Source organism: Bos javanicus, chromosome 11, assembly GCF_032452875.1.
Source record: "Bos javanicus breed banteng chromosome 11, ARS-OSU_banteng_1.0, whole genome shotgun sequence".
Taxonomy (NCBI): domain Eukaryota; kingdom Metazoa; phylum Chordata; class Mammalia; order Artiodactyla; family Bovidae; genus Bos; species Bos javanicus.
This window is the reverse complement of record NC_083878.1, coordinates 82683027-82698078: the sequence shown is the minus strand read 5'-3', so window position 1 is coordinate 82698078 and position 15052 is coordinate 82683027. Positions and strand designations below refer to the sequence as shown.

The following is a 15052-nucleotide window of genomic DNA, read 5'->3' as shown; positions in this document are numbered from 1 at the left end:
GGAAAAAAAGAAAACTCAAATTTCTTTGGAGTGTGTTTTCTTTATATATATATATATTTCATATAGTGAAGAAGTACTTTTCCCTACTTTGATTTTATTAAGTTGGTTTCTGCAGAAACAGAAATAACCAACCGTTTAAAAGAAAGATTTGGCTATATGTTATAACCAAAGCGATTCTCTCATTTATATCCATGAGGTGGGCAAGAAGTCATCCGTAATCATCACATGTAGAAACTCTGAATACCAAGAAAATGAAAGCTGCTTAGGAAAACATGGGACGTTACATTATTGCAATGTGAAACAGCCTATGAAGAAAATGTTGCCCAGAATTTATAATGTGAATCACTTCTATTTAAGGTCTTAAAATGGTAATGAAGGCTGGTTTCATTTAAATTACTTATCAAACACACCATCACATTTATATACCATGGATATAATCTTCCAAATGCCTGATGAACAGCAGCCCCTGTCAAATAACTTGATTATTGTTATTAACTGACATTTGTATGGTGCTTAAAAGTTTATGAGGTGGTTTCACAAGATAAATAATTTAATTAAGATAATGCTCTGAGGAAGGATACAACGATACAGATAAAGAAAGTGAATGAAACTCAGGATTGCCTACGGTGGTTCATTTGACCAGTAAGCAAGCCCAGGTATGCATCACCTTAAATCCACAGCTTAGACGCTGCCAGCATTCAATAAATGTATGTAGAATTTGCTCTTTTCTCAGCATCAAGCTATCATATGTAAACATATTTCACTCAGAAGAAAGAAAACTGTGACCTCAGATTAAAAAAAGCATTAGTCAAATCAACTGCTCCATTGCACAGTAACCTAAATAAAGAAAAGTTGACCCTTTCCAATGTCTCAGTTTTAAAAGTTTTTACAAAGTCACCTTCACTTTTGAATCCAAATCTTTCTGTAACCAACCTGCCATCATCTGCTCCTTTCCCTATGGCTAAAAGGGCCTCCAGGTCTGTGCCTTTTAATCCATATTGAAGCAGTTCCTTGGCGGCATCCACATTTTCAGGAACTCTTTCCAAACACTCGTGAAGAACCCAGGATCGTTTCTTTATTTTACTCTGGACACAGAGAAAATAAAAAGCAGAGGCATTAAAAAACCCATGACATCTGACAGCACCTGAGAACTGCCTTCCAGAATCACAGCCAGCTACCTAAGAACTTGGCCACAAGCAGCTGCTGGAGCACCTCACCATTAAAAAGCTTTTTTCCTAATGGTGATTAAAACTGAATATAGGGAATATGATTCCACCTGCTTTCCTTCTTCTAATGAAACACACTGAAACACAAAACTCAGATGACTTTTTTTTGGAAACATAGATCTTCCAAATTTTTTAGTTGTTCTTTAGTTTGCATTTGGGCTGTATGAAAGAACAGAAAATAAAAAAGTAAGACAAGATTTATCCTACTGTGACAAACATGTTTAACCTTGAAACAAAACTAATGTTTTGTTTAGTACCTCAAAGTTCTGTATTTACTTGGCCATGAGCTGTACCCCAAAGCACAGACGATGATTCAATCATGAAGAATCACGCCATGCTGTTCTCTGGGAAGACCAAGGGCCATTCTTCCCTCCCAAAAGCTTTCTCTGACTCCATTTGAAATCCCTGACTTGCTCTCTTCCTTGAGTCTTTGTGGATACAAATTTAGAGTAAAATCTGGCTCATACCCTTTATGTTCCTTTACACATTCTCTCATATCAATTCTTTCCTCAGGAGTCTCTGAATTCACATCTCCTTCTCCACGTCTGTGGCCTCCATACCAGTCCATGTCATCAACACATAACACCCTGGAAAGGTTTCCCACTTGAGCCCAAATCAGTATCTACCTAATCATAGGCCCCAGTGTCCACTATCATGGAATATCACATCCAACAGACTGGTTTACTTACAGACCCCATTTATTCATCCAAGAAATATTTGCTGAGTACCGTCTGCGTGCCATGAAAATACAGCAATGCATAAGACAGATTAGTCACCAGCCTTCTGAGTCAAGCTCATTTTCCCTTAATTTGCTCATACCACTGGTCCCATTAACAATGCCTTCATCTCTTCTAACTCTACTTTGAATCCTTTCCAATCCCTGCCCCAAACATCTTCCTATATAAAGACTTCCATAGCAGAGTCGAACATTATTGCTACCTTCACTGGGTTCCCATAGCATTTGTCTGCAATCACTTGTATGGTCAAAGTACGTTAGGCATGAAGCTTGTCTTCTCAGTAAGATTAAAAGCTCCCTAAAAGCAAGGCCATATTTATGCCACTCCAGTACCCCTTCACCATCTCTGGCATAGAGCTTCTACTCTGTACTTCCTATCTATTTTGCTGAATTAAGCATTTCCCCCAATTAAAAAAAAAAAAAAAGTACATGATTTGTCTCTTCAACATCTGTCAACTCCATCAGAGACCAAAACTGCCTTTTATTGTGTTACAGGAAAGGCCATTAAGTGAATATACATGAACTCATGAGCTCACTGTCCTGAGTCACAAAAGAAGGAAGAAAGATAAAATAGGTTAGGTGTTCTGATATTCTAAAGAAAACACAAGCAACTTTGTCTTCTCCCTTTATTTCAATATCCTTCATGCTCTCTTATCTCTAATATCATATTTGTATTAACAGTTTATCTTTCTGTTTGGTTTAAAGCATCAATGTCTTACATACAACTTTTTCAGATTGTTTTTTTTAATTACTCAGGTACATAAATTTAGGGAAAACAATTACCACGAAAATTTCCCAACATTTCTTAGAATATTTCTAAATGTAAACATATTTTCCTTCCTAAATGAGAAGTCCTAAAAATAGGAATGCGTTCAACTACTTCTTACAAACGGACCAAGGATCCAAATTAACAAGCTGCATAGGAACTGTAACTGTGGTAACGTGGTAGTAAGGAGGATACAGTTGTAGAATTTAAGCAAAAAGAATTTAAGCAAAAAGCTGCCTCTCAGCTTCAAAAGCATTCTTCAAAGCTAGCTAAGAGACAGAAACAGCAGCTCCCATTTGGGGCCGACATGATACTAAGCTTTGTCAACAGAGGGTGCTGCAGGGGGCGGGCCCTGCAGAGGAAGAACCTCTCCTGTGTCTGGGTAGCCAGCACTGCCAGCAGGGACCATCTTGCGATGCTTTCTGCCAGCTTCCTCTTTCAGAGGACAACTTCCCACTTAGCATCGACTGCACTCCCATGGACAGACTCCTCCCCAGTGAACCTCCCAGACACCTGAATGGGAAGCTTCCTAAACTAGGCTTGCCTGTACTCCAGGGGGAATTTTTTTCTGTTCCATCCTGGCCATGGTTCCTTATCTACCAGTCTTCTTGCTAGTGGGGGTGTTTCCTACTTACCAGCCTCCAGCTGATCACCACCTCCCCTCTGAGTTTTCTACCTCCTTGGAAACATTCCCTTCAGCCCCAGGTTATTCCTTAGAGTTATCTTTGCCCTCATATACTTAATGTCTCGTTACCAGAAAATAATTCTCTGTATTAAAACTGTCTCTCTTCAAATTCCTGTGTGGTTCCTGACTCTTGACAGGACCCTGACTCATGGCAGTGAACTGAGGTGACTGAGGTAGATGAAGGGAAAGAGTTAGGCCAAGACCAGGTACTTGGCTGGTTTATCACGGAATATTCATACACAGGTCTTTGGTACCAACAATCCAGCTGCAGAGCCAACAGAACCTGGAAACAAGGTAATTTTTCCAGGTTGAATAAAACGCTTCACAAAGAAAAGTCATCAGTGAAAAGTACTCCAATATGAAGCCCTACAGCCATGAGATAGTCCTTTAAGTATGAACCTTACCTTCTTCAGGGGATCTTCCCAACCCAGAGATTGAACACAGTTCTCCTGCATTGCAGGCAGATTCCTTACCATCTAAGCCACCAGGGGAAGAACTATGACTCTCACTACATGTTATCAAACTATGTAAACATACCAAGTAATTCTGAATTGAAGCAATGTTGACCGCTGACTTCCTCCACTGCCTCTGGTACACCAGGTCAGTGTCCAGGCCGTAGGTCTGAGCCAGGGACAAGGCTTCCTCATACTCTTCACTTTCGATCTTTGGACAAGGAAATGGAACAGGAATGTGATGTTACTGAGCTGTCGCAGTGTCACGATGATGGCAGAATGAATGGCAATAGTGGAGGTCACGCACTCTTAACCACCGCCACGTGCCCTGTTGTGGCACCAGAAGCTCACAAACATGATGAGGGCCAGAGAGATCAACATCTATTTAAGCACTTTACCAGAAAAATGAGAAACAGAGGTAAAGTGCCCGTGCTTACAGAGTAAAACAGCAAAGCCAGCACAAACAGGGCGACAGCCAGAGTCCTTTGCCAGGACTCCTCTCCTGACACTGCAGCACAGACACATGCAGTACTCAGTGCTGATCGAATCTGCTTCCTAGGCAAACCCCCGACTAGAAATCCAGCCTGCAAGTTCTTCCCTCCCCAGCTGCAGTCTGAGCAGACAGCTGTCCTCGGCACAGAGGAGGTGAGAGCCAAAGGCCACAAGAAGTGGAGTGAAAACCTGGGCAGAGCCACCAAGGGGACAATGGTCCAGGTGAGCTCACCTCCCATCCACCACTTTTGTGTGACCGCTCAGGCACAAGTAGTCACAAAGAGCAGCAGCATTTTCAGAAGCTTTATCATACTCATGTTTGCAACATACTGATACAACAATCCCTCTTTCAATTTCTTCCTTTATTAAAAAAATAGTGTTTTTCTCAACAGAATCGTAACTGAATCTGTGACCATGCACAGTAACAGGACACCCTCACCTTCCTCTGGTAGAGCTCCTCTGGGGTCGTGGACCGCAGGCTCACCAGGCGGTAGTTTTTAGTAATGGTTCGCGGGCGTTTCCGGGGCGGTGCGAACCGTTCCATCTCGGTCACTAAGTACAGGCCCTGTTTTATATAGCCAAAGTAGCGAGTCTTGGCAGAGATTTCCTGATCAGAATCCGAATCCTCTTCTTCGTCATCTTCTCCCGCCCTCGTCTCCAAACGAGATCGTTTGGGGGCAAGTTTAATCTCGCACTGAATTGAAAAAGATGTTAAATGAACAGTGAGGAACTAAAGACAAGATTTTAGAACTAATAGAAAAAGCATTTTAATTCTACTCTGGTTTGATGCATTACATCAGTGGTGTGATTAAGACTAAGCATGGAATTCAAAGGAACCCAACAACAAACTCTATATACATCAACAACTCCAGAAATATGTGCGCAAGTCACCGGTTCCAAATCTCTAAAACTAAAGCTTGCTTTAATAACAGGTTATTAATATGGTCTGGTACAATGTATGCTTGGTAATTATTTTAGGGAAATAAAGGAGAATGTTAATTTCTTTCTTTCGATATTTTTGTACCTGCTGTGAAAAGATGATGTGTTTCAATCCATTTAGCAAATGAACATGAAGGTATTTATTTGCTCTACCAAGAATAGCTACCCTTCTGCCCAACTTTTAAACAATATCTGAAGCTGCACAAAGTTTTGAGTCTGAAGGCTGCCTGCTAAAGATAACCTTCATTCCCAACTTAACAGAGTTGACTTGGATTTTAAAACATGATTTTCTTTAAAGAACATCTTGAGAATCAGTACCAAACTTACAGGTAAAAAAAAAATTGTCAAATTGCATTGAAGTGAAAACTATTGAAGGTCATTAACTTGGAAATAAAATAAGAGTTTTAAATGACCAAAACATAACTTTAAAATACTACACTCATCTCAAATTTTTTTGACATGATAAACAAGTATTTTTTAACAGAAGAACCAAAAGTTTTAAGTTGTCATATTTCACAGAAATAGGCTAAAGACTGTATTTCTTTGGTAGTAATATTATGTTTTTAAATAACTAATCGGGGGGGGGGGGGAGTCTATCATGTCCATTAGGGAAAAGTGCTCTGTAGAAAACAAAATGACTAAAAATGTTTTTCTTTCTTATACAAATGTAATTTTTTAAACTGACTAAACAATAGATTTTTTTATACTGCACTCAAGCTGATTCCAATAACGAACTTTTAGTTTTAAAAGATAAGATTAAATAATGGGATACTCAAAATTAAAAATCAGACATTTAAATTTCTTTTGTAATACACAGTAGTAGTGAGTAGGCTTAGTCACTCAGTCACGTCTGACTCTTTGCAATCCCATAGACTGTAGCCCGCCAGGCTTCTCTGTCCGTGGGATTCTCCAGGCAAGAATACTAGAGTGGGTTGCCACGCCCTTCTCCAGAGGATCTTCCCAACTACTCTCAAACACACTTGTTGCTTTAAAAAGGAAAGAATTACCTCCAAACTTAAAAACCCCCCATCATGGGTAGCGGTGACTTGAGGCGACGGTTCAAACCATTCACATGATTTTCCCAGTAAATTTTTCAAAGTTTTCACTGATGAAACAGTCAAAGCACCAGAGCAGCGAGCCAAAATCACTGCGCTGTCCACCCACCAATTCACATCTATCAGTGGGTAAAAGGACTCCTTATCTAATGGGGGGAAAAGTAAATGAACAGAAATTCATCAATCAATGCAGGTTACATACAACACACTTAGTCCAATAATCAATTTTAAAAACCTATTTGAGCCCTAAAGGTATGACAAATACTAAGAATAAAATGTAAGTCATCACTCAGATTTTGACTCAAATTTAAGACTGCTGTTTAGTCTCTTAGTTGTGTCCAACCCTTTTGTGACCCCCATGAACTGTAGCCCACCAGGCTCCTCTGTCCATGGGATTTTCTAGGCAAGAATACTGGTGTGGTTACCATTTCCTCCTGCAGGGGAATCTTCCCAAGCCAGGGATCAAACCCATGTCTCCTGCACTGCAGCAGATTCTTTACCACTGAGCCACCAGGGAAGTTCAATATAAGATACAAAGTGGTAATTTATTTAACAAAAATCTGAATGCCACCGATTTGCCAAAGTCCAAAGTTTTATATTAAGGCCTTTCTGCTCAAAAAATGAAAAACATTCACAGACATATCACCATTTTCAACATACAAAAGATAAATAAAAGATAAACTGATAAATGGCAGGTTTAAGGAAGGACACCAACCTTCCTCTGGAGCAGGTCTTAAGATCTTCATGTGGGAGGTGCCCTCTCTACACCTGGAGGAAAGGTGCATCCTTATCTCCAAAGACAGAGGAAGGCAGGGAAAAACAGACAGACAAGCTGCTAAGTCTTATCCTGAGCTCAGACCCTATGTCCTGTCAAGGTTTTCCACACCTTCCCACTCTTCATCCAACCTAGTATAACACTGATCAGGTTTAACTTCCTCAGGTCTTCATTTCCTTGTGAAGGCGCCCATGTCCCTAAAACATAGTAAGTAAAAGTGCATGCTTTTTTCCTTATTAATCGGTTCTTTGTTACTCCAATTTACTGGGTCTTAGTTGATTTCAGAATCTAGTAGGGTAGAAGGAAAAAGAATTTTTCTCCCTACATTTGCAACTGGAGCTTCCCAGGTGACACCAGTGGTAAAGAATCTGCCTACCAATGCAAAAGACATAAGAGACGAGTGTTCGATCCCTGGGTCGGGAAGATCCCCTGAAGAAGTGCACAGCAACCCACTCCAGTATTCATGCCTGGAAAATTCCACGGGCAAAGGAGCCTGGTGGGCTATAGTCCATGGGGCCCGCAAAGAGTCGGACACGACTGAGCGACTGAGCACACACACCCACAGCTATCCAGAAAGAGGAAAACACATTCAAGACCAGTAAAGAAATGGATGGGGTGGGGGGAGATAAAAATGAATTGTGGTTCACCAAACTGAGGCATTCAAAAGGAAATAGTGTGATATTTATTCTGATTTTATTGCCCTTCACATACCTTACTTGTTCCACTGACAATCTGATGAGGTTTAAAGGTAATACATAAAACAGTAAACCATAAACTTTAAAATATATGTAAACATTGGAGCAAAATGGGTTAGTGGAATTCCCTGGTGGCCCAGTGGTTAGAACCCAGTGCCTTCACTGCCCTGACCTGGGTTTGCTCTCTGGCTGGGGAACAAAGATCCCAGAAGTCATGAAGCATGGCCAAGTAAAAAATAAAACAGGAAATGAACTCTATTAGAATAATCCATTATTTTAATTAAAAAATAATGACTATAATAACTCAACATCTTCTTCCTATTTAAGCCTAAAGCAATCTATATAAATAAGGAATTCCAAGAAAACATGAAAATCAATGTTCCTCAGCTTACAGCTTAACATAAAGGGGGATGAAAAAGAGCAAATTATTTAAATATACTGTCAGTCTTCTGCTTTGACAAATTGTTTTCTCAAAAATGTTTTTCTAAATGAGTATTTTGGATGATTATTTAACAAAAGTGAATATATGAACAAGACAGATGATATAAATGAATCAATACTTTTAAGCTATTTAAACGTAATTAGAAGCATAATTTAATAAAGATTTTGAAGCCTGGTAACTATGATTCATTTTATAGGAGACACTTAAAAATTCAGAAGTATTGAACTAGGGGAGTTTCACCAGAAAAAAAAAAGAACTGATTAGTCAAACTCTTTACTTTTAAATTCCTGTTTTCAGTTTTCATCTACCAATTAAATACTCACTGCTGCTGCTGCTGCTGCTGCTAAGTCACTTTAGTCGTGTCCGATTCTGTGTGACCCCATAGACGGCAGCCACCAGGCTCCCCCGTCCCTGGGATTCTCCAGGCAAGAACACTGGAGTGGGTTGCCATTTCCTTCTCCAATGCAAGAAAGTGAAAAGTGAAAATGAAGTCACCCAGTCGTGTCCGACTCTTGGCGACCCCATGGACTGCAGCCCACCAGGCTCCTCAGTCCATGAGATTTTCCAGGTAAGAGTACTGGAGTGGGGTGCCACTGCCATCTAATTAACTGTAAATAATGCAGGCTTTATTTATTTATAAAACATTGCTCATTACTAAAAAATAATAATTTAGACATGGGAAATATATGAAAAAAAAAATCCCTCCAATCTCTCATTACTTACTACCTACCACATGCTCAGCCCGGCCTCAGCAATAACTGCTCAGTTTCCCCTTTGAGAAATCCCTTTCTGCGATCTCCTGCACGCTTATTTACAAAGGACCACACGTAAGACCTGTGAACTTGCCGTCTCTATGCTGGCTTGAGGTAGGAGAGCCATGCTGCCTGGCACAGCTGACTTGGCCTTGGGAAAACATGAAATAGTAACACCTGGGCAGCAGGAAGTTGGATCTGTTGCCTTGTCCCCATTCTACAAAATCTTAGTGTTCCTTCCAAAGTGAAGCAGAATTATCTAGAGACTTTTATATGCAGGGTGACAGAATATGCCACCCCAAAATATGCCACTTTGGCGTAAGGATTATTTCGGGCTGGAGGCAAGGAAGAAGCAGCAGATACAAGAAAAGTTCTCTGTCCTCTATTTGCCTAAAAGTAGGACATAAATTTTGGTTTTCCTGATGGTTCAGTGGTAAAGAATCTGCCTGCCAATGCAGGAGACGTGGGTTCAGTTCCTGGGTCTGGAAGATCCGCTGGAGGAGGAAACGGCAACCCACTCCAGTATTCTTGCCTGGAAAATCCCATGGATGGAGGAGTCTGGCTGGATACAGTCCATGGGGTGACAGTTGGACACCACTTCACAACTAAACACCAGCAACAAAGGACATAAATGTACAAAGTTGTTCTCTTCACCCTCTGCCAGGAGGAACAAGAGTTCATGACTGGAGACAAATTTCAACTCTTATGAGGCCAGAGACAGCACCAAAGGAATCTACATCACAAACTAGTGCTTATATCCCATTACTTTCCCCACATATTTGCCACTCCTAGAAACTCCAGCCTACAGCCACACCACCCTCAACACTCCCGATCTTGTCTGTTCTTGGAAGCTAAACAGGGTCCGGCCTGGTTAGTACATTGGAAGCACTGATGTTGAAGTTGAAACTCCAATACTTCGGCCACCTGATGCGAAGAACAGACTCATCTGAAAAGACCCTGATGCTGGGAAAAATTGAAGGCAGGAGGAGAAGGGGACGACAGAGGATGAGATGGCTGGATGACATCACCGACTTAATGGACATGAGTTTGAACAAGCTCCAGGAGTTAGTGATGGACAGGGAAGTGCTGTAATCCATGGGGTCACAAAGAGTCGGACACGACTGAGCAACTGAACTGAACTGAGAAATCCCAACTACTTTTCCTTTGTCTTCACACTTCTCTAGAAACTGTTTCTTTGATGCTATATAAGCCCAATTTCCAATCAACCCTCTGAGTTACTCCATGTATCAACTCACAGTACACACTAACAAACTTCTGCTTATTTATCTTATTAATCTATCTTTTGTCAACCCCATTTTATAAGGTCCCAGCCAGAGAACCTAGAATAGTAGAAAGAAAAAGAATTTTCTTCCCCCTACATATTCTTTATCATATGTACCTTTACTAAAGATGAAGAGTCTCTTAAGGTTTTAATTACTATACATCATACAACTCACCTTTGATTTTTTTTCTCTTCTCAGTAGAGAGTCTCCAATCAGGATTAAGGTCATCATAGCCTGGCTGAATTTGAAACACAGGCACATAAATTCTTTGTTCAACAAGGTAAGAAAATTATAAGAACATCATCAAGAACTTTGGACTGTTTCAACAGAAAAGAGAAATGATGCTTTCCTTTGATCTTAGTGACACCTAGTTGAAATATCTTTCCAACATCTTGAAGAGCAATTGTTCGTACACTGAAGATGCACACGTGCAAGTACTGTGACTCAATTTAATGAAGAAAATAGCAAGAACAATGACAGCAGGAATGTAATTCATACAAATGAAAGGAGACTACACTAACAATTCTGTGCATGCGCGCAGACACACACACACACACGCATACTGGGAGAACAGCCATGCTGTTGTGAATAAAACACTGGCCTGGATGGAAATGCTACCCTGCTCATAAGCTGAGCAACCCTTCAGGCCTCAGCTCCCACAGCTCTGAGGTTGGACCCCACAACTTTCGTGTTAACCCCACTTCCAACTTTCTATGACTGAATATCTACTAAATCAAAAAAAATATATATATATATATAACCAGGCAATCCTCAAATTCAATATATGCATTGTCTAATCTCATGGCAAGACAATGTCATGCCCGTTTTTGTGAACGTCAGGACACATCACTATCTCTCAAACATAACAAAACAACCGAGATTAAGCCACTGTCTGACATTTCCCAGGCCCGCTGTTAATTCCATAACCTCCAGAATCACAATAGTATGGGGGGAGGGGGCGGACAACAAAATATCAGCTGGGGGTTATCTGAAATCTTAAGCCTAAAAAAAAGTGAGGCTCTCCTTATGTCAATATGTGCTTTTTCATCTAATGCAAGAGAATAAGCCTGTATGCTTCATTACCAAATTATCAGTGGCTAATACGTTACAGTATTGAGACCGGCATTCTTTTCCACAGCCTGAGTACCTTCTGCTCTCCTCTACTGTGACAAGTCACTATGAGTGGTCCCTGAGAACAGAAGATATACTTCTTATCAGAAAAAAAAAAAAAAGTTGTCATATAAGGCGAAGAGTTGACTCATTGGAAAAGACTCTGATGCTGGGAGGGGTTGGGGGCAGGAGGAGAAGGGGACGACAGAGGATGAGATGGCTGGATGGTATCACCGACTCGATGGACGTGAGTCTGAGTGAACTCTGGGAGTTGGTGATGGACAGGGAGGCCTGGCGTGCTGCGATTCATGGGGTCGCAAAGAGTCGGACATGACTGAGCGACTGATCTGATCTGATCTGATCTGATACTAGGGAAAGAAATGGATTGTCCTAGATTACTTAATCAAAAAAAAAAGATTAAGTTTCAAAAAATTAAAATAAGGTATGTACTACAGAAAATAATCAACTAAATTAAGATCATTATCTGACCATTTATAAGGCACCTTAGCAGCTTTCAATGCCTCCGAATCAGCAGCTGCACCTCCATGACAGCACAGGTGCCCACCAGCATCTGTTTATGTGATGCCACGGAAGCCTCCCACTTACATTCTACAGGACACAAGGGCAGTATGGAGCAACACTTCCAAACTTTAAGCCCCACAAATAACAATAATTATGATTCAGCTTTGGGTAAATTAAAAGACGTACAGATTACAGAGAAATTTAACAAGAACTCTTGTGAGAAAAGAAGCCATCTCGTTGGCAGAAATATTTTCAGAACTCAAAGCATTTTTCAATTCTTTCAGAATTCAGAGATGAGCCAGAGGACCATGAACGAGTAGTACAGAGTCAAAAGAGCCAAGCTCCACACTCTGGGACCAGGCTGTTCCATGGAGACTGTTTAAACAACAGGTGTCTCCTCTTGTGAAACCCACGCTAAAAACAAGGTGAAGATCTCTTCCCCTGCCTCCAGGTCTGTGTCTGTGGTGCCTGTACTCCCACCCTCTGTCAGGGCCCACCTGTCACAGCAGCTAAATGCTGAATGAGGGAATGAACTCATCAATCTTTTGGATCACTGAGTTCTAACTAGGATGGCTAAGTTATAGAAAAATTAAGTTGGCATAGTACAAATATTCCCACGGCTCCTCAAACGTGTGGTTTCTTCTGATATTTAGCCAATGAACACTGTGTGCTTACACTGTGAAAGAAAAAAATCAGACATTACAGGCCCCATACTCAAGGATATAACTAATAAATGGGTATAAATAATTATAACCCCAGGTCAAATTTGGTAACTGCCCCAAAAAAGACCTACAGATAAGAGTGCTAGGGGTCCTCAAAGGATGAAGAGACGATTTTGGATACAGGCTTCAGGAAGATGAGGGCTTCCCAGGCGGTGCAAGGGTAAGAACCCACCTGCCACTGTGGGAGAGGCAAGACCCGCATTCAGTCCCTGGGTTGAGAAGATCCCCTGGAGAAGCAAATGACAACCCACTTCGGTATTCTTGCCTGTAAAATTCCGTGGACAAAGGAGCCTGGTGGACTACAGTCCATGGGGGGAGGGCGGGTGGCAGGAGTTCGCAGAGAGTCAGACACCACTGAGCACGCACACGTACATTGAGAAAGATAAAGGGAGGTGAAGAGGAACAAAGAAAGCCTGATGCTGCTGTATACATTTCTAGCTGGATAAGACTTGGATGTGGAAAATGGACGGAGGAACACATTCCAGTCACAGAACACAGCATGCAGAGGACACAGGTAGGGAAATACTAGCCTTATTCAGGGGAAAAAAAAAAAGGTCAAAGTACAAGACAACAGGCAAGACAACAGGCATCCTATTCTAATTCTACGCATTCTTTTTGTTTGGGGGGTTTGTGGGGAGAAGAGGATTAATGAGATCATTTTTTCATTGAGCTGATACGAACATAACATAAAATTAACCATTTTTAAACAAATAATTTAGTGCTATTTAGTACATTCACAGTGTTTTGCCACCTCCATCTAGTTCCAAAACCTTTTTATCATTTCGAAATAAAACCGCTTAGTCATTGCACCTTTGCTTCGCTTTTCCCTTCTCCCCAGCCATCAACAATTTTACCCTCTGATTCTGCAGATTTACCTATTCTGGATATTTTGTATAAATGGGTTCAAACAATAGGTAACCTTGTGTGTCTGGCTTCTTTTGATTATAATAATGTTCCCAAGATTGACCTAAGAATTCACATTCTTTCCTTTTATATGGTTGCATAATATTCTATCACATGTATATACCACAATTTGTTTGTTCATCCTTCTATTAATAGACATTTGGCTTATTTCCAGCTTGTGGCTGCTGTGAACATGTATGAAAATGTACTGTGTCTGAGTACCTGTTTTAAATTCTTTGAGGTATATATCTAACTGTATCTTTATCTTAGGAGTACACAGCAATTCAGTCTAAATGTCTGAACTAAGCATTCAACTTTACAATATGTGGGAGTTTGATAGAATTATCTGTACAGTATATTTAAGAAAGAAGAGCAAACAAAATCCCAAACTTAACTGCCTCAGGCAGAGGTGACCTGCCAGACCATTATCCTGATGGCTTGTCCCTCACCACTTTCTAAGCTGACATTCCCACTGCTCCCCTCGTACTATTCAAACTGGCCCAAACTTACCACCCTAGAACCCCAAGGACTTTATCTGTGAGAACCATGGTCTGGCTCTGCTTTACAGCATCTGACACAAACTCTGGAGCCTGTTGTTTTGAGGACAGGATCACCAAGCTTCCAAGACCTCTACGAAAGTACAGAGTTGACACTCACTCCCAGTACTGTGTTGATATGTTCTGAGAAGCAACCTCCATATCACTCTTCCCTGTATGACATGCTACCATATGCCTCAAAACAGCCTAGGAGGATGCCCCAAGAACACAGTTATAGATTTCGTACAGAAAGGCTATTATGGCTAATGCATTAGGCTTAAATCTGTCTTCTCAGATTTAAGGATTTTATTTGTTGACTTCTTTTTTAATGGCTTGAAGCTAAACATAACAAAGACCCTGTCATCATAGCACGAAAGTAACCTTTAAATGCTTATTCATTCCATAAACATTTATCAGTATTTAACACGCCAAGCCCTCTGTTAGATCTCAGGAAAGAAATGTGTGTTCAGTGTCTCTTCTCAAAGAACTGACAGTCTAGTGAAGCTGTGAAAACAGCTGTGGGTAAGATCCCAATTAATCACAAGAACTATCATCTTCCCACTTATCCTTCACTGATTCATCCCCTTCACAAAATTACTCCAGCACCTACTACGTGTCAAAGAGAAAATAAAATCAAATGGAAATGGTAAGTCTTATATCTACCACATCTAAGGAAGCACAAATAAGTAATAAAACTTCAGAGAAAAATTAAGGCCCAAAAATGAGACGTCAATATATAAACATAACATATGGGAAATGTTGGAAATGAAAATCACTTTGGCAATTTTACTATATATTCCAAACATGAACAAAACTTAATATAGATTTCTAGCCAGATGGATTTTCATATTGACAATGAAAGCCAAAGTATTTAATCAACTGAAAACTGGATAGAAGTAAATCAGAATAGACATTTCCAAACTATCTTTAATCATTAGATTTTACAGAGAAAACACTCATT

The 15052-nt window shown here is 40.5% G+C and overlaps 1 protein-coding gene across 2 annotated transcripts in view; it reads right to left on the bottom strand.

Annotated features, from left to right (window-relative positions):
* The window catches only part of NBAS (NBAS subunit of NRZ tethering complex), a 335203-nt gene that overhangs the window by 238813 nt on the left and 81338 nt on the right, over positions 1-15052 (bottom strand). For both annotated transcript variants that reach the window (XM_061433269.1, XM_061433270.1), the window contains 5 exons: positions 10473-10536; positions 6304-6497; positions 4797-5051; positions 3951-4076; positions 934-1085 (listed from right to left, as the gene is read on the bottom strand). In XM_061433269.1, the coding sequence (XP_061289253.1) occupies positions 934-1085; positions 3951-4076; positions 4797-5051; positions 6304-6497; positions 10473-10536 (791 nt within the window). The remainder of the gene's footprint in view (positions 1-933; positions 1086-3950; positions 4077-4796; positions 5052-6303; positions 6498-10472; positions 10537-15052) is intronic.